Source organism: Capricornis sumatraensis, chromosome 7, assembly GCF_032405125.1.
Source record: "Capricornis sumatraensis isolate serow.1 chromosome 7, serow.2, whole genome shotgun sequence".
NCBI classification, from domain to species: Eukaryota; Metazoa; Chordata; class Mammalia; order Artiodactyla; family Bovidae; genus Capricornis; species Capricornis sumatraensis.
In genome coordinates, this window is record NC_091075.1 from 113,522,874 (window position 1) to 113,542,401 (window position 19,528).

Genomic DNA, 19,528 nt, shown 5'->3' on the forward strand with positions numbered 1-19,528 from the left:
AGAGAAGTCCCTGAAGGAGCTAGATTTCTAGATTTATGTATGTGTCATTTATTTTTAACTTAGTAATGGTCTTGATGCTGCTGCTGCTGCTAAGTCACTTCAGTCGTGTCCGACTCTGTGCGACCCCACAGACGGCAGCCTACCAGGCTCCGCTATGTTTTATTAAACTGGGGTATAGTTGTTTCACAATGTCATGTTAGTTTCTGCCATACGATGAAGTGGAATCGGCCATGTGTATACACGTCTCCCCTCCCTCCAGGCCCTCCGTCCCACCCCCAACACGCACCCTAACGCTCTCGGCCATCACAGAGCACCGAGCTGGGCTCTCTGTGCTGTCCAGCAGGTTTCCACTGTTTCACACGTGGCAGTGCACGTATGCCAGTCTCAACCTCCCTGTTCATCCCAAGCCCAGCCCCATGTCCACACATTCATTCCTTACTCTGAGTCACAGGTTTGAAGATCATTCTCTCAAGAAGCTGTGACTGCAAGCGTAATTATCATTTTCAATGGAGAAAGAGGTATAATGAACAGATTTCTTTCTCACAATAAGAATCTACATTGAACAAACTTTAAAAAAAAAAAAAAAAGGAAGACAGGGTTCCAGCATAATTGTAAAAATCAAGAAAACTGGTTATACGATTAGGAAGCTAATTCCATCCAACAATATTCTAAGTCTCCCAATTAAAGGATGCTACCCATCTGTAGGGTGCAAAGTATTATACTCAATATTTTGTAATGATGTTTAAAGAAAAGAATCTGAAAAGGAATAATATATATGGACACATACATATATACATATAACTGAATCACTATGCTATACATCTGAAAGTAACATACATACTGTAAATCAACTGATCTTCAATTAAAAAAAACAAAAACTAACTTTTTTAAAAAAGATCCCCTGGGACATAAAGATCAGCTAGTAAATGCTTGCTCTGCCATCCCCCATGGTCCCTGTCTCGAGAGAGCTATTTAAGAGGAAGGAGGTGCTGTCCTGGAAGGCGAATGCTTTCTGCAGGCCCAGAATTTATTCAGATGTCTTCAAGATGAAACAAATATCACGAGGTTGGCTTATCACCTAAAATACAGCAGCCCAATGACAGGGCCAACTTCTGTTTAGAGTGATGCACGGGACAAACATCTTTGCTCTCTCTTTTCTGTTTTTTTTTCTGTTTCTGTATTCTCTTGTTGTTTCAAGCTCATGTGCTTAACAGTTAAACACAAGTATTGCTCATCAGCCTCAGACCCACTCAGCTGTTGGTCCAAGGTTCTACTTGCCTTATGAACACACAGATCACCAGGAGGGAGATTGTATAGTATTTCTTGAGGAAGGGACCACTTCTCTTCTGTCGCTGGTGCATTTCTCCACCACATTTGTTACAGCAACGACACAGACAAAAGAAAAAGCCCACCAGAGGCATCAGAACGACAAACAGCAATCCCAGGGCAGCGCAGACAATGATCCCGATCTCATAGTAGATGATCTGCAGTCAAACAAAGGAAACAGCACAAACTGTGACACCAGTTACACAGAGAACACACCACAGTGAACACATTTCATGCTTTTTGACCTATCTGCCATCGTGGGTTAAACTTTCAGGGGTGTGTGTGTGTGTGTGTGTCCATTTTGAAGACCCTTCCTGAAACAAAGGATGCAGAGATTTGAGTTGTCAGAACATGGGATCAAGCAGTTGCTACCTTCTTTCAGTCAGTCAGTCCAGTTGCTCAGTCGTGTTGGACTCTTTGCGACCCCATGGACTGCAGCACACCAGGCTTCCCTGTCCATTGCCAACTCCGGGACTTTACTCAAACTCATGTCCATTGAGTTGGTGATGCCATCCAGCCATCTCACCCTCTGTCGGTTCCCCTCTCCTCCTGCCTTCAATGTTTCCTAGCATCAGGGTCTTTTCTAGTGAGTCAGTTCTGGAAAAGACCTTCTTTCAACTTCCAGGAAAATATCCAAATGCAAAGGCAAGTTGCAAATGGTTTAATTTCAACCCCAAAGAGCCGGATATGACTGAGGGATTAATATTTCCACTTTCACTTTCAAAGGTACTTTATTTGTTTTTAAATGGCATGATACATTTTGCCAGAACTCCTTGCATAATGAATAAGCCCCGGTGGCTCAGCAGACAAGAATCTGCCTGCAATGCAGGAGGTGCAGGAGACACTGCTCCGTCCCTGGGTGGGAAGGTCAGTCCCCTGGAGGAGGACATGGCAACTCACTCCAGTATTCTTGTTGGGAAAAGTCCCTTGGACAGACAAGCCTGGCAAGGCTACCGTCCATGGGATCGCAAAGAGCCAGACACGACTGAGCGACTAAACACACACATACCAAGGGTGTTTTTCACCAGAAAGATAGAACCAGCAGTAGTTATTCAGGAGTCACAGTAGTTTGGATAGGATCAATTAACGACAAATTCATCACTATAGAAGAATCCGGAATATTCCTAAATTTAGGGGAAAAGGGCTCAGCCTTTCTAAATCAAACATGTTAGTTTTCTCACCCAGGTACTGGGAATAAAAACACATACCTTGTAAGGTCGTCATGAACATTGTAGAGCATATACAGTTAGCGATAAGGTGCCAAGGAGAGTACCTGGCAAGAGCAGACACTCCGTAAGTGCCCCTTTCAGGCCAGTGCGATGGGGCGCGGCAGCCCTCATCTCACATGTCCCTAGGTTCCTAACGAGCCCAATTTCTAGACACAATCACGTGACCAAAACCTGATTTCATAAGCACGGCCGGCTTTATTCCAGCTAAGTAAAAATTAACGCACCAGGAGGATAACACTTGTTCTCATTCCAGTCCTCCAATCCTCAAGCTACTCATACCTACATAAAGGAAGACATGGTGAAAGAATGCAGAAAAGCTCCAGGTTGGTGGTTTGCAACTACCAGAGCAGCTAGAGAGCAAGACATGCTGAAGCCAAGCAGAGCAAAGGAAACTGAAACCCAAGTCTCGTTCCTATGAGCAAATGTGACGTCCCTGTGATTCAGCACTGACGCTGGGAGTCTCAGAACCTGCTCTGAATCCCAGCAGAGGTGGCTTTTAATTCTCTGGAGCAGGAAATGTTACTTTAGGATTAACGTCATCAGCAGATTGAGAGGGACAGATAATTAAACGTGCTAGTGTGCAAACAACTAGCAAAGTGCCCAGCACACAGCGAATGTTCAACCAATATTAGCTAACTCTGTGGGCAGATACGCATTGTGAGCATTAAACCAGGTGTGCACGGCACTTGAATAGCATCGAATTCCATATAATTAGATATCCTCTATCCTGTAAGGTTAAAAGGATAAAAAGCAAAAGCAGTGCATTTTTGATGCATTCATCAAACACACGCCTTAAAATAAGCCGGGTGTTAGGGCCATGAAGAGCCATTATTTGCTGGTGTATAACCCTCCCTTGAGGACTCACATCACTGGCCAATTGAAAAACCAGCTCTAGACACACCAAACTCTTACTTCTGCTGCTATCATTTCTCAGCAAGTATTCTAAATTGTAACTATTTTTAAAAATTGTTACTACTTCAAAAGGAATTTAAAATCCTTTCTGAATCCTAGGAGACAGAGAACCCCAAATCCAGGAAAGAAGGTGTACTGAAATGTCTTAGATGTGCTATCTTAAGTTTCAGATAAGACCTTTATATTTTGTATATAAGCTTTCCAATGAAGTGAAGTGAAGCAAAAGTTGCTCAGTAGTATCCAACTCTTTGCGACCCCAGGGACTGTAGCCCACCAGGCTCCTCCGTCTTTGGGATTCTCCAGGGAAGAATACTGGAGTGGGTAGTCATTCTCTTCTCCAGGGGATCTTCCCAATCCACAAATTGAACCCAGCATTGTAGGTGGATTCTTTACCATCTGAGTCACCAGGGAGGACTAAATACTGGGTTGAACAATATCTGGAACAAGATATGTCATTTCCAGAGTTCACATCTAGACTGAAGTCTGGCCAAGATCCAGCAAGGACCTGAGTATTGTCCTGATACACCAAGATTTCGGGAGGGCTTTGTGGGTTGCATTGAAAAGATCAAGATTTTAGGCTTGCTAAGATGGTTTGTTATTTCCTGGACTACTGGAGCTGATAAGAGAAGATGCAGACAAAGGCAAAAACAAAAAGGAAACAAAAACCATCACAGTGGAGAGGCCAGGGAACTGGGAGTTTCGGCAAAAGCGCCACGGCGGGCTTTACACAGAGCAATGTGAAACAGCAGGCGAGGGTGTTACCTTCAGAGTCAAGACTACGTTTTCTGGCTGAGGAAGGCAGAGCCGTCGCAGAGTTTGTGCAAGCACAGGCAGCATGCATCAAGAAAACAGAAAACGTTACTGAAGCGATTAACCGCCACTGAGAATATTAACATCCCGCACAGAGAGAACCAAGAGAGACAAGGACATATCAAGGAGCATTTATGAGAGAAACAGTGTTTCGGGGAGAGTCGAGTTCTAGGGCTCCCACTTGAATTTACAGCTGGGTTTCTTGAAAGGCTCTTCATCAGTGTGCTAATCAGTTATGGACCCAGGAATTAGAGGGAAAGTTACAAATGCTTAACACACTGACCACAGGGTCCCCATAAAACCGAGTCCGGGGCTGCCTAAACCCCAGAACCCAAGGCTCCACCTTCCAGGTATCCTTTCTGAAACAACAATCCGGTGATGTCATCCTCTTGCTTAGCAGCATTCCATGGGGTCCCACCATGTTTACTTCAAACTCCCCCACGGGGTCCTACCTTACTTACTCCTAGCTTCCTGGGCCCTTCTTCTGGGCTGCTCGAGTCCCTAGAAAGCACTGTGCTCTCTCTCCCTTCCTCACTTAGAGCTCCCCTCTGTTTGAACATTATTCTCATCACTCTTCTCCTGAGGAAACTCAAGTCTGAGTGTGGATGTTGCTTCCTCCAGGAAGTCTGTCCTGATAACCACGTCTGGGTTGGCTGTACATTCTTCCTTCATGCTACTGTGGGTCTTACACCTGCCCTTTCACAGCCCTTCCATCGTGTGGAGTGATGGCTACCATGGAACCTGCTGCTCCAGGAAGGCGAGGACCATGACCATCACACTCACTGTCTCTCCCAGGTGCTTGGTCCGGGACCTGTCTCATGAGAGGTGCCAGATCACAATCAGAGAAGCTAATGTTGAGAAGAGAGAAGGAGCCACATTGCCTAAGACCAACAATCCCTAAACAGCGGTCCAGAAATGGGGGATTGTCAGCGATCCATGGCAAAGTAGTGAGCTTCCTACGATGAGAAATTTGCTCAAGTTATCAGACTGTCCCTTGTTTTCTTTAAAAAAAGAGGGAGGTGATTTGTGTATGAAGGCGGGGCAGAGTCACTATTACACTTTTGCAAACACAGAGGATGGATTTCAGATGTCACAAACCCACCTGGATTGCTGAGCTGACATTTACAAAGTGACGAATCAATATCCCAGGACTGTTAGCTCTGGCGAGGTCAGGACTGAAGCCTTGGCAATCAGTCCCCAGCCCTGCACCTGACCCCAGAGGAAGCTCCAAGACAAGTTCAGTTCAGTCACTCAGTCGTGTCCAACTCTTTGCAACCCCATGGGCTGCAGCACGCCAGGCTTCCCTGTCCCTCACCAACTCCCAGAGCTTGCTGAAACGCATCATTGAGTTGGTGACAGCATCCAACCATCTCATCCAAGACAGGGAAGCATAGTAACTGAGGGATGAAAAGAATGAGGAGGATCCAGCCCAGCTGAGTCTAGAGGATCACCAACCAAGAGGCTGGAGTGGAGCTGAACCACCATGGCCACACGAAAACCACTTCAGGAAGTCATTGCAAGGAAATTCGAAGTCCTGCCGACAGTGATGCTCAGAATATAAAAGATGGCAGATGGGAGGGGGTGGGGGGCTGGGAGAACTTCTCCTGAAAAGTTTTAGAGGTGTGGGTGACACTTACGGGTCATTGGTGGGAGGTGATCCCAAGTCACTACCTAAATTATCCAATACCGTGCATTCCTTGAAGATAGGAACCTTGTCCTTTAATTGAGCAGACACCACTCTGACGAGCTAGGCTGAGAGGTTCTCCTTGCAGAAACCCCAAGTGAACAGTGAGACAAGTGATGTTCCTCTGTTTCCCTTGTTTACAGTCAGCCAGCAGGTGGAGAGTCTGGAGGGGCTGGCCCACACCCGTTGGTCCCCAGGGGAAATGTATCTTTCCATAACAGGGTTGCTTTGCATAGCTCATTTTGCAACACAAGCCCAGGGCTTGGCTCATGCCCTGCGTGCTGAAAGCTCAGGACAGAATAGATGAATGTATTTATGGCCACCTAAACACGTCTCCTGTGGGTAGTCTACTTCTGTGAACACTAAGACTTACTATTCGCAAAGCACGTTCTCAGGTGCCTGCCATGGAGCCTGTGCTACACAACTGCTAGCAAATGAGGGTTATTCAATGGGAGCCAGTTTCAAAAGGGAGGGGATTTATGTATACCTATGGCTGATTCATGTTGAGGTTTGACAGAAAACAGCAAAATTCTGTAAAGCAGTTATTCTTCAATAAAAATAAATTAATTAAAAAAAGAATAAAAACCCAAACACAAGTTAAAAAAAAAAAAAGAGGGTTATTCAAGTTGTTTCTCGGATTTCTATAGCTTCATCTGTCTGGTCCTCAGATTTCCTCATGGCTCCATAACTCCAAGTTCTCTCCCGATCCAGGTCTTCCACTTCTGCCTGACCATTTCTTGCCGGGGGAATTACACACAGTAATCTTTCATGGTTTCATAGGTAAAGGGCGCAGCTCAGGGGCTCTCACGCTCCGTGCTCACAGCTCATGATACTTGAATGGAAGCCGCTCCTCCCAATGAGTCACCTTAGGATGACAGCAGGCTGACCTGGAGTGAGCCTCACTTTTGTGGATGTGCTGAGTTAGCCTGGCCTGGATACAGACCCCAGGGTCGCCATCCAGTCTTTGGGTGACCTCAGCTCCCTAGACTCTCTGAGTGCAGGACTGTCTTGGACAGGTGTTGTGAGGTTAGAAACAATAAAAAAAAAAACCCTGCTAATCCAGTGCTCGGAACATGGCAGACAAGAAATGATGACTCTTATTATCACAAAGTGGAAGGTGACAGTTCATGCTTCAAGAAGCAGTGAAGGGACTTCTTGGTGGTCCAGTGGCTAAGACTTGGTCTCTCAATGCAGGAGATGAGGGTTCCATTCTTAGTTGGGAATCTAGGACCCAACATCCCTCACAGCCAAAAAACCAGTACAGAAACAGCAGAAGTAATGGTGTTCAACAAACATGTAACAAATTCAGTAAAGACATAAAAACTGTCCACATCAAAAAAAAAAAAAATCTTAAAAATAAAAGAAGCAGAGAAGCTTTGTGCTTCGAGCCAGGTGTGCAAACGGAAGCAGAGCTTTATTTCTTATTGCCCCTTTGCCTTTCTCAGTTTACACGCCAGCGCCACTCTGCAGGCTTTCTTGGTGTCCCCAAGCGCCAGTACACTCTCCATCCTGAGCACGTTCACAGCCCTGGATCAGAACTTCTCATGGCATGTGCATCCCTCTCCACCTTGCCTTCCAGGCAACTACTGCACCAGTCGGCTAGGGCTGCTATAACCAAATACCAGGGCTGAGGGGCTTGAAGAACAGAAATTTATTTTCTCATAGTTCTGGAGGCTGGAAAGTCTAAGGTCAAGGTGTGGACTGGGTTAGTTTCTTTTAATGCCTCTCTCCTTGGCTTGCAGGTGGCCATCTTCTTCCTGTCTCCACATAGTCTTTTCTCTGTCTGTATCCTAATCTCTTCTTAGAAGGAGACCAGTCAGATTAGATTAACACCCACCTGAATGACCCCATTTTGATGTAATCACCACTTTAAAGACCTTACTTCTAAATACAATCCCATTCTGAGCCACAGGGGATTAGCACTTCAGCTATGAGTTTTGGACACAATTCAGCTCACAATGACCCCATGACCTCCTTCTCACCAACTGCAAATTCTTGGAGTAAAGACATTGCTTCTACATGCTTGCCCTCCTATTATGCATTGCTCCTAGCATAAATACTGTAAATACCCATTAAGTGAATACAGTAAACAAAGGGAGAAAAAGTGTTTTAAAAAATCTCCAGAGGAGAATGAGACCACAGATTTTAAAGTACTACTTTGCACATTCAGCTGACGTGGAAGAAGGAGGCAGTTCCATGGGAAGGAGTCATATTTCCATCCAGAGTCAAGGCTGCCCCTTGGAACAAAAGGTCTACACCTATTGACAGCTTCCAACTTCCCAAGGGATGAAGTTCACTGAAAGAGCCCCTGTCCAGAGACCACCGACTCAGCGGCCTCCACTACTGTGGGCTCACCAGGAGATGAAACGAGCTCAGGACTTGGACAGCTGAATACCTCCCAAGGGCTGTTCAGCTGAACAGAGGGTACCTGTGTGACGGTGCAGATTACACCCAGTGGGCACAGCCAGTATAGAGGACGCTGCGGAGGCCACCCAAGTCCCGGGACCTTAGCCATCTCCGTGTGCCTCCCCAGACTTCTTACTACTGGTTCCTGTGCTCGAAGGCATCTTCCAGAACCATGGAAGGTCAGAGCGCTGAGGGATTAACACTGTCCCCTGCCCCAAATAGCCCTGAAGGTGCCTCTTCAGTCTCTAGGTGTATAGAGCGCTCAGCCCCTGCACCTTCCGATGGGCTCATTCCCACGCGGCTGTGTCTACAGGGTCCAGGGCAGCCGCTCTACGGGACAGAGCTCTGTCGCCCCCTGTGGTGGGTGGTGGAATGACACACCCTCTGTAGGCTGCCCTCCCTCCTGTTTCACCTCCCACTCCCCAGCCAGGGTTCCTGGAACTTCCCAAATAAGTGACTTGCCCTGAAGTCCTTGACTCAGGCTCTGCTTCAAGAGAGCATTTACCTGACTAAGGCCAATCGGAAAACTCCCCTCCCAAGGCGCCCTGGCTTCCTGGGTGCCTCTTTAATCAAATCCTTCTCCCTGGATAACTGGGAAACGTGACCCAGTTCCACGCCTAGGCAGGAGTCCATTCATTCATGTGGGCCCAGATCTGTCTCCTTTCTCCACCCCAGTGGTGTTTATCCATTTGGAAAGACACCTGAGGTGGAGAGGAAATCAGGAACAAGGGGGCCCCCAAGTTTATAGGAACTCCAGGTCTAATATCAAGCCAACCAGAAGACTCATCCAGGGATGGTGGCAGCAAATGCCACCTCATACTCAACAGGCTGCTCAGAGTCACCTTGGGGTCCAAGGCCCTAGGCCCTCCAGGGCTAACTGGCATTCCGGCTGGGCTGCTAATGGAATGCAAAATTTTAACTTAAATATGAAACAACAGTCATTTTATTCGGCCCAGGGAGGCAGGCAGACACGGGGCATCATGTCTGGAAGATATAAATGAAGCCAGTGAAACGGAAGAATAAAGATGCTTTCCGAGGTATTCGGGCAGGCTGCGGGCACCAGGGAGTAAATGGCTCATTTTCTTTTATACACACAAACGGCCATGAAATGAAGCTTTCCTCTTGGCTTTTACATTCCGTTTTGTCTTGACTGTCATTTTACAGCAAATCGAGAATATGCAGCCATTGTTCCCACCGCCAGGCAAGAGGGGTTCACTGCCCTCCTGGTGCAGGGCCCTCACACCCACCAGGGACACTTTCATTCACATCTGGCATCCTGGCCATTAAATAAATAAAAGTCCTGCTGGTCCCTTTGATTGTTGTCTTGACTACCACCTTCATACCAGGAAAGGTTGGAAGGGGCAGTCTGACCCTGCAGGACTAATAGCTTGACAAACAGAGTCAACTAATCTTTATTATCCTAACATTCATAGCAACAAACATTTGTCTGTTTGTTTTACTGGCAACTGGCATTCATCATAAGCCAAAATCGAAAGAACACATTTGTCTCTTGAAGGAAGTTAATCTCATGGATGCAAATGGGGTGAATTCGCAGTGCCCTAACTGTAACCCTAACCTTGGAGTTAACTAGAGACATGAAGGTGCCTGCGTACTTTCTGACAATACTGGCTGCTCACCTGAGCAGGGCCTTCACGGCCCTGCCCTGCCCTGGCCCCGGCTCACCTGGCCTTCCTCTCCCCTCACCCACTGGCTCCATCTACGGGCTTCCTCCTCTCATACCCCATCCTCCCCTCACTGGTCCCCCGCAGCCTGGACCACCTGCAAAGCCACCCCCGACCTGCTCCAGCCCTGCTCATCTTCTTTACCAGAGTCACCTCCTCATGGAGGCACTCTGGTTAGAATTCACTCCTTTTCCTCTACATGTGTGCAAGCAGTTGTTACAAGTATGTGTCCCTGCTTCTAGGGGTGTTCAAACCACTCCATTTGTTAGAGGTTTCCTCCCTTGGCTTAAAAAAAAAAAATAGCATAAGCCTTCATTTAAGGAACTTTTAGATTTTCAATAAAATACAGCTTAAAAGGTGAATATTTCTCTAAATGCCACCTTTGAAATTTCTGCTGTAGTTCAAATGGGATTTATAAGGTGTTTCAATATTCCATAAAACTTCTAAGTCAAAATATTAGCTAAATTCACAGATTACTGGTTATTTAAAGATTAACTTTCAAGTCAGCCAATATTTGGCTCATACTCATTTTTTGATAACAGATACATCAATCCAAAATTACCTTATCATACTCCTTTGAGAGGTCAAACTTCTTCTGTATAATCTTTCTTAAAATATCTGAGGGGAAAAAAAGCCAAAAACAATAGCAAGATTACTTTTTTAGTAAAAATACAAAAAGCTTATTTAGAAAATACAAATTGTGCTCACAAATTATTAAACTGCGACATAGTATACTTTTATTTCTCTTTCTTAATGTAGGTAAATAATTGAGCTAATGAGGCTCTAATCAATCAAAGAATGGAGGGCAGATATTTTTGACCTAAAGTTTTGCCAGTTGGCAGAACTGGAGGGTTGCCATTTTTAAGAGTTTTTGGCTTTTCACAAGACACCTTCATATTTACCAGCAAACTACACACACCTACTTAATACTCACTGATAAAATGTTGCATTGAAATTGCTAATTCTTTTTTGTCAATAAATCAAGCTTACTTATTCCTTTTTAAATTTCCAGTGCAGCCGCACCCGTATGCTGACTCTGGTTGCTCAGTGATACTAACTGCAAGAGCCGAGCAACAGAAACCACATGGTCCTCAAAGCCTCAGATCTCTACTACCTTGCCCTTCACAAAGCAATCTGCCAACCCCTGTCTATATGAACACGTTGACAGGACACTGAATTGCAAGGTTTAAAGTTTTAATGTGACCGGCGTGCTTGATTTTTTGCCAGTTAATTTATGTAATCCAAATTGGATTGACAGCAACCAGTCTCAGGAAAGAATGAAGATCTAAACTGTAAATGCGACTTTTTGTTTTTAGTTGGAAAATGCATTAACAGTTGCACACAGGTTAGTGACATCAGATTTCCTTAGTGAACTGTGACTCCATTTATCCCTAATGCTTTTTGTCCCACAGCCAATGAAACTGCGAGTTCTTATTTGGAAACACAGATGTAATTTAGTTTTTAATAATTCCACATTTACATGGTATTTTACAAATGAAAGGAATTTACAATTAACCTAATCCAAGAGCTCTTTTATTAAGTTTTTTTTTTAATGTGGACCATTTTTAGTAGTTATTGAATTTGTTACAATATTGCTTCTGTTTTTATGTTGTGGTTTTTTGGCCCCGAGGCATGTTGGATTTTAGCTCCCTGACCAGGGATGGAACCCACACCCCCTGCATTGGAAGGTGAAGTCTCAACCACTGGACCTCCAGGGAAGTACCCTACCAAGAACTCTCAACATGAGCTGTCCCTCCCCATCTCCCAGCAGTGCGTGAAAATCTGGAAACACTGAGCAAAATTGGGGGGTTTTTTGGCAAGATCATTTGGGGCATTTTAAAAACTCTCATCTCCAGACCTACGTTGTATCCTGATCCACCCATCTAGTGATGACATAGCACAGAAGATGGCAGTGACTCAGTGGTAAAGAATCCACCTGCCAATGCAGGAGAAGCAGGTTCGATCCCTCGGTTGGGAAGATTCCCTGGAGGAGGAAATGGCAACCCACTCCAGTACTCCAAGATTCTTGCCTGGAAAATTCCATGGACACAGGAGCCTGGCGGGCTACAGTGCGTGGGGTCACAAAAAGTCGGACACGACTGAGTGACTGAGCGCACACAATGTGCTGATAGGGAGGGTGACTTGTCTAAAGTCTGTGACCCCAGCCCAGGTCTTCGCTCCTCTGGTGGGGGTCCATCACACACTGCCCATGTCTCCTGCCCCAGGAGTGAGCATTCGGGATGTTCTGGGTCCTGCACAATCGCTTCCAAAGTGCACTACTTGGAGGGCAAAGGAAACCCCAGGGTGAACCCTGTTTTAAATCAAAGATGTTCAGATGTACAGGCCAGGAAACGAAGCAAGTCATGTCCCCACAGGACGTGTGAGGGTCTTCCTTCTGGAAAACTGCTTCCCAACTGTGCGGAGCAGACAGGCACAGGGAGCAGACCCGTGAGATGCAGGAACAGGGACTCCCCAGCTGGCAGGCACCCTGGGAACCCTAGAGCTTCTCCAAGGCCCCACAGCGGCAGCCCGGGGCCGGGTCACAGGCATCCTCCGGCCTTGAGCCAGTCTCTCTGCTTCATCTGCACAGGTAACAATGTGTTCAGGTAGAGCCCTCACCTCGTTGGGCTGGCCAAAAACCCATCTCAAGACTTTGAAGCAGAGACATCTCTGTTCCCATGGTTTAAAGCAGCACCGTGTTACAGAAACACACTGAGAGCCACCTAAGTAATTTCAGATTTCTGAGTAGCTCCATTTAAAATGCAATTAATTTAAGATTAATTTTAGGAACTTGCCAGGCAATCCAGTGGTTAAGACTCCACACTTCCAATGCAGGGACTCAGGTTCAATCCCTGGTCAGGGAACTAAGATCTCACATGCCTTGCAGTCCAGCCCTCCAAAAAATTTCTACCATGTCAAGGTTATACAAATATTTTTTTTTAATTTTTAAGATTAACTTTAATATTTTACTTACTCCAAATATATGCAAAACAGTATCACTTCAATGTTGTTGCTGTTCAGTTGCTAAGTTGTGTCCGACTCTTTGAGACCCCATGGACTGCAGCCTGCCAGGCTTCCCTATCCTTCACCATCTCCCTGAGTTTGCTCAAACTCACGTCTGCTGAGTTGGTGATGCCATCCAACCATCTCATTCTCTGTCACTCCCTTCTCCTCTTGCCCTCAATCTTTTCCAACATCAGGGTCTTTTCAATATGGTATCAATATAAATAAGAATCTGGAGGGGCTTTCCAGTTGTTTCAGAGGTAAAGAACCCGCCTGCCAATGCAGGAGACCCAGGTTTGATCCCTGGGTCAAGAAGACCTCCCTGGAGGAGGAAATAGCAACCCACTCCAAAATTCTTGCTCAGAAAATTCCATGGACAGGGGAAACTGGTGGGTTACAGTCCATGGGGTTGCAAAAGAGTTGGACATGACTGGGTGAGTACACACACAAATGTGAATGCGCTCTTTTACAGTCTTATTTTCATACTAAGAGTTCAGAAGCCAGTGTGGATCCCTTCAGTTCAGTTCAGTCACTCAGTCATGTCCGACTCTGTGACCCCATGGACTGCAGCACCTGTCCATCACCAACTCCTGGAGTTTACTCAAACTCATGTCCATTGAGTCGGTGATGCCAACCAACCATCTCATCCTCTGTCATCTCCTTCTCCTCCTGCCTTCAATCTTTCCCAGCACGAGGGTCTGATGAGTCTGATCAGGTCAAATGAGTCAATTCTTCGCATCAGGTGGCCAACATATTGGAGCTTCAGCTTCAGCATCAGTCCTTCCAATGAACACTCAGCACTGATCTCCTTTGATGGACTGGTTGGATCTCCTTGCAGTCCAAGGGACTCTCAAGAGTCCTTGGATCCTTTCAGGGCATCACAATTCAGACAAGCTACAGTTCAAGTGCTTTGTGGCCAATGTGGTAAGGAACTTCTGCCCTAGATAGCACAGGCCCAGAGGTGGCAGGTCCCCCTGCTTACATTCACCCTAGGGTTCACCCTCTCCCCCCAAAGTCCCAAGGCCTCTATCCACTTCCTTATCCTCCCCTCCTTCCCAGCGTCCCTTGCCACAAGCACACAGAATGAGCATCCTTCACACTCAGGACCACAATATCCATGCTTCCCTCGGCTTCCCTGTGTATCTCTGATTAAGTGGCTCTTCATCAGGGTAAGCGAACACGAGAAATGCCTGCTCAACGCGATGCAAGCCTCTTTCCTTGACAAGCCAGGGACCGACCTTCTGCAGCTCACACCTCCAGGAAACTCTATCTCAGAACTAATAGCTTCATTGCTGGTGAGAACTCTGAATCCGCTATTGTCCATCTCAGAAAGCACGTGCAAGAACTGGGGCCCCACCCCTTCCCCCCCACCCCCGGTGGTCCCCCAGCATCACACTTGCTCTACTGCACCCTGGTCCTTTTGTCTTTGTCTTTCCTGACTGGCCCGTGACAGGCTTCTGGTGGAAACCACCTCAAGCCTCCGGATCACCTGAGTCCTCACACAGGAGGAGGTCATGAGGAGCACATGGCCGTGGGCTGGCCTGCCAGCTGGACCCAGGCACTCAGAGGCTCCCCCGTCTCCACTTGCTACGTCCTTTCTGCCCACCTAGTCCACATGAGGAGCCGGGTTCAAGGACGTGGCCCGCAGAGAGTGATGTGAGCTGAGACCATCCGGATGGTGTACACCACAGAACCCAGTCAACCCCCACATTAGCTTGGAAGATTCAGGTTGGGACGGCGGGGGTTGTGAAGAGATCTACTCATCTTGCAGCCCCTCAAGACAGGCCTTGAAAGTAAGTTTTCCTCCTTCTTAAACCTGCTACTGACGCATCTTGGGCAGGGAGGGGGTCCACCTTTTAAGCCTCTCCTTGCTCTCAAGTTTCAGATTTCACCTCGGTCCCCCTCCCCCATGCTACAAGGCTGTGAACCAACCCAGCAACAAGTTCCAGGGCTCCAAACCATCTGTGGTGTGGATGCCGCACAAACACAATACTCCTTCACCAGAAAGAGGGTTGCTTCCATCCCACAGGTCCGATGGGACCCCCGAATCTGTGACTAGTTTCCCATATCGCCTGCTGAGTATTGGCCATTAGCATGTGGGCAGTACAGAGCACCAGAGAACATGCAAATGGAAACCTCGGCCTAGGCGGGGTGCTCACCGCAGACCGCCCACCGTGACCGACGCCAGCTCTGACGCTTTCCAAATGGACTGAGTCGTGTCTGACTCTTTGCGACCCCATGGACTGCAGCTGCCCAGGTTGGCTTTGATCCCTGGGTTGGGAAGATCACCTGGAGAAGGGAAAGGCTACCCACTCCAGTATGCTGGCCTGGAGAATTCCATGGACTACAGTCCCTGGGGTCGCAATGAGTTGGACACGACTGAACAACTTTCCCTTCACTTCACTTCACGGTCCATTTGGAAAGCATCAGAGCTGATGTCGGTCACGGTGGACTGTCTAAATGGATAGTCTCGCCTAAAACTCCCCATCGTGTCTACATGCTTCTCAGTTCTTGGGAAGGCAGGCACAGCTCAAAGCAGGTTATAAAATGACCCAAACCATGAGGGCAGCGGGTTCCGTTTGCTGCAAGAATCCTGCTGACTTAAACCTGACCCGGTCTTTGGGCCACTCAGCACTCACCCACTGTATTAAGTGTCTACAGGGTGCCAGGTGCTCTGATCATGATAGAAGGGAATCAGACCCCTTGCTTGAGAAACCACGGTGTTCGCCCACCCTCCATGAGGCTTCAGTGTGGACAGTAGTGACCTTCTTGTCCCTCCAGAGCTGAGGGAGGACCTCCTGAGATGGGACTCAAAAGGCACTGAGCAGAGGCCTGGACTACTCCAGGAGGCACACGATATCTCCCCACTCTCGGCTCAGAGGGCAGTCTGGTCATCTTCTTTCCTGCCCTGGATTCATTTCTGACTGTATCTTTCCATGCTCTTTTCCATAACATAGTAGTTGCCGCTGAAGCCCGGCAGTGTGAAGGAAATATGCAAACATGTAAATGAGGAAGTTAGTCCCGCGGCAGAAGACTGTTTCTGAGAATCCGACTCTGTGGGTCTTCCTGGGTAGACTGTCAGCTTCTCTGTGCTCGGCTCCCAGACCTTACAATGTCTTCTCACCTGGGGATTTACTTAAAACTTCATGTGATGATGGAAATTAAGAAATGCGGCAGCGGGACATCCTGGCGGTTCAGTGGTTAAGACTCGGTGCTAACAATGCAGGGGGCAGGGTTTGATTCTTGGTCAGGGAACTAAGATCCCACATGCCGTGTGGTGTAGCCAAAAAAAAATTAACAACTAAAAGATTAAAACATAGAAGGTCTTGAAAATAACAAGAGTAAAATTCATAATATATACGGAAAGAAGACTATTACAAATAATGTAACTTCCTAGAAGAAACCATGGAGGCTAGAGGACAGTGAAATGCATGATGGATTCATAGATTTGAAAAAACACAAACAAAAGTTGTCACCAAATTCTAGATGCAGCCAGATATCCATTAAAATAATAATAATAATAAAAGAATTGCGGTAGCAAGAGCAAGAATCCCTTGGTTATACCACCAAGTTACAAAGTGGGGGGGGGGAGTTGTTTTTGGCTCATGTGTGTGCCTGTATATGTGTGATTTCTCCATGAGTTTTTTGATGTCTGAAGCTACACAAGCCATGTAAAATTTAAAAAATACCTAGTGCAGGCTCTGTCTATGACAGATCCATCTTCCTTAGCTTAGACAACACTCATCTTGACAAGTAGTTCAGTAGTTCAGTCACTCAGTCGTGTACAACTCTTTGCAGACTTTGCATGCATGCAACTTTTTGCAATCATGAACCGCAGCACGCCAGGCCTCCCTGTCCATCACCAACTCCCGGAGTCTACCCAAACCCATGTCCATTGAGTTGGTGATGCCATCCAACCATCTCATCCTCTATTGTCCCCTTCTCCTCCTGCCCTAAATGTTTCCCAGCATCAGGGTCTTTTCCATTGAGTCAGTTCTTCGCATCAGGTGGCCAAAGTATTGGAGTTTCAGCTTCAACATCAGTCCTTCTAATGAACACCCAGGACTGATTTCCTTTAGCATGGACTGTTTGGATCTCCTTGCAGTCCAAGGGACTCTCAAGAGTCTTCTCCAACACCATAGTTCAAAAGCATCAATTCTTCTGTACTCAGCTTTCTTTACGGTCCGACTCTCATATCCATACATGAGTACTGGAAGAACCATAGCTGTGACTAGATGGACCTTTGTCAGCAAAGTGATGTCTCTGCTTTTGAATATGCTATCTGGGTTGGTCACAGCTTTCCTTCCAAGGAGCAACTGTCTTCTAATTTCGTGGCTGCGGTCACCAACTGCAGTGATTTTGGATCCCCAAAAAATAAAGTCTGTCACTGTTTCCACTGTTTCCCCATCTATTTGCCCTGAAGTGATAGGATCGGATGCCATTCGTGGGGTTCTCAAGGCAAGAATACTGGAGTGGTTTCCCATTCTCTTCTCCAGTGGACCACATTTGTGAGAACTCTCCACCATGACTCATTGTCCATCTTGGGTGGCCCTACACGGCACGGCTCATAGTTTCACTGAGTTAGACAAGACTGTGGTCTGTGTGTGTGGTCCATGCGTGTAGAAGAGCTTGAGGCATTTTGTCCTGAGCACAGTTTAGCGCGGTGCTCGGGATGTGGTATCGATATACTGACGTGGGAATGTTGGCGTCTGTCCTTCACCTTCACCCTCATACTGCTCGGCCCTGAAAATGGGAGGACCTTGCTTATCCAGTTCTTCAGTGACAGGAACTGGGAGAGGACTGGACTTTTCTCCAGCTACATATCACCTCCTCACCCCCAGCCTCAAACACTGGAGATAGCTACCCGTGTCAGTCAGGTTCTCCAAGAATCAGAACCAGGAAGAGGTGAGATGACAGAGACAGAGATAAAGAGAGAGGAAAAGAGAGAGATGGAGATAGAGATAAAGAGACAGAGACAAAGAGCTGAGACAGAGAAATACACAGAGCTAGAGATAGAAATAGGAGGAGAGACAGAGGGGGAGGGAGAGAGAGAAGGTGAGAGGCTGATCTTAAGGACTCGTGCGCACGAGCCAGTCTGAAATCTCAGGGCAGGTCGAGGACTCAGGCAGCGGCTAACTGCAGCTGAGTCTCCTTCCTGTGGAACTCTGGCTTTGCTCTGAAGATCTTTCTGCTGATTGGATGAGGGCTACCCACATTATGGAGGGGAATCCCCTAGGCTGACTCATCCTCCTGTAGGTGTCAACCACAGCTACAAAACACCTTCCCAGCAACGCTTAGATTAGCATTTCACCAAATCACTGGGTACCACTTTCTGGCCCCGTGGACACAGAAGACCAACCACAACCTGGCCATGCCAGCTGCGCTCCCCAAGGAATGGTTACGCCCTGCGGGTGTGCTGAAGCAGAGTGTATCTGAGCAGCCCTGTTACCCTCAGTAGCGGCCACTCCGGACAACCTGAGCCCCCAGCCAGGTCATCGGGTCCCTTTAGGCAAGGACAGGGGGCCAAAGGCCGTCTCTTAGGACAACTGATCCTGAATGATGGAACAAAGAACCCTGAGTCAACTTAGGTTTGGTGTGAGCTGAACTAAAAGGCAGACAATTGTATCTTGAAAATACTTTCATCAAAAACATCTGAACTGAATTAGCTGGTCAGTTGCCAAGGTTAAGTGTCACTTCTCTGACGAAGACACTTCAGCGAGCCCATCTTCCAGCAGCCTGACTGGCTGAAACGTGCTCGCTATTCTTTGACATCGGGATGAACGTGACCTGCCCACTCCTTGGTTTACGCCTTCGTCTGGCTACTCTGGATGTCAATTTGGGGACCCAAACCATGCCACTGCCTCTCATCCTGGAGTTCACCATATTCCTTCTGGAGTGCCCACAATGAGTCCGTCTGAACTTAACACTTAAAGAAGAATGCATTTCAACAATCCCGTCAGGCGGCCACAGTCCTGTACCTTCCAGTTTCACAGAGCACTTCCTTCTGCAGCTCACCTCCTCCATCAACACACCTAAGTCCTTCGGTTTGTGGTTCAGTAAAGGGACTGATGCTTCAGATCTTGGCAAGCCAAGCCGCTTTTATGGGAACTTATCAAAGGTAGTCTCCGTGTCTCCAGGTATGTAACCAAGTATAGTGAAGTCGCTCAGTCGTGTCCGACTCTTTGCAACCCCATGGACTGTAGCCTACAAGGCTCCTCAGTCCATGGAATTTTCCAGGCAAGAACGCTGGCGTGGGTTGCCATTTCCTTCTCCAGGGGATCTTCCCAACCCAGGGATTGAACCCGAGTCTCCCACGCTGCAGGCAGATGCTTTACCATCTGAGCCTCCAGGGAAGTCACCAAGTATCCCAGAGGGCAAAACTCCTTTTCTTATTTCCATTGTATTTAATACAATGTGAATCAACCCTTGGTGTGGTTTCCCTTCATTTGAACAGTTCTCCTTGAATTGACTGGAGT

The 19,528-nt window shown here is 47.1% G+C and overlaps 1 protein-coding gene across 1 annotated transcript in view; it reads right to left on the reverse strand.

The window, feature by feature from the left end:
- Positions 1-19,528, reverse strand: part of PROM1 (prominin 1) — a 117,960-nt gene that overhangs the window by 63,368 nt on the left and 35,064 nt on the right. Inside the window, exons 2-4 of the mRNA XM_068975453.1 lie at positions 10,612-10,667; positions 4,230-4,256; positions 1,279-1,484 (exon numbers count right to left, since the gene is read on the reverse strand). Of these exons, the coding sequence (XP_068831554.1) occupies positions 1,279-1,484; positions 4,230-4,256; positions 10,612-10,667 (289 nt within the window). The remainder of the gene's footprint in view (positions 1-1,278; positions 1,485-4,229; positions 4,257-10,611; positions 10,668-19,528) is intronic.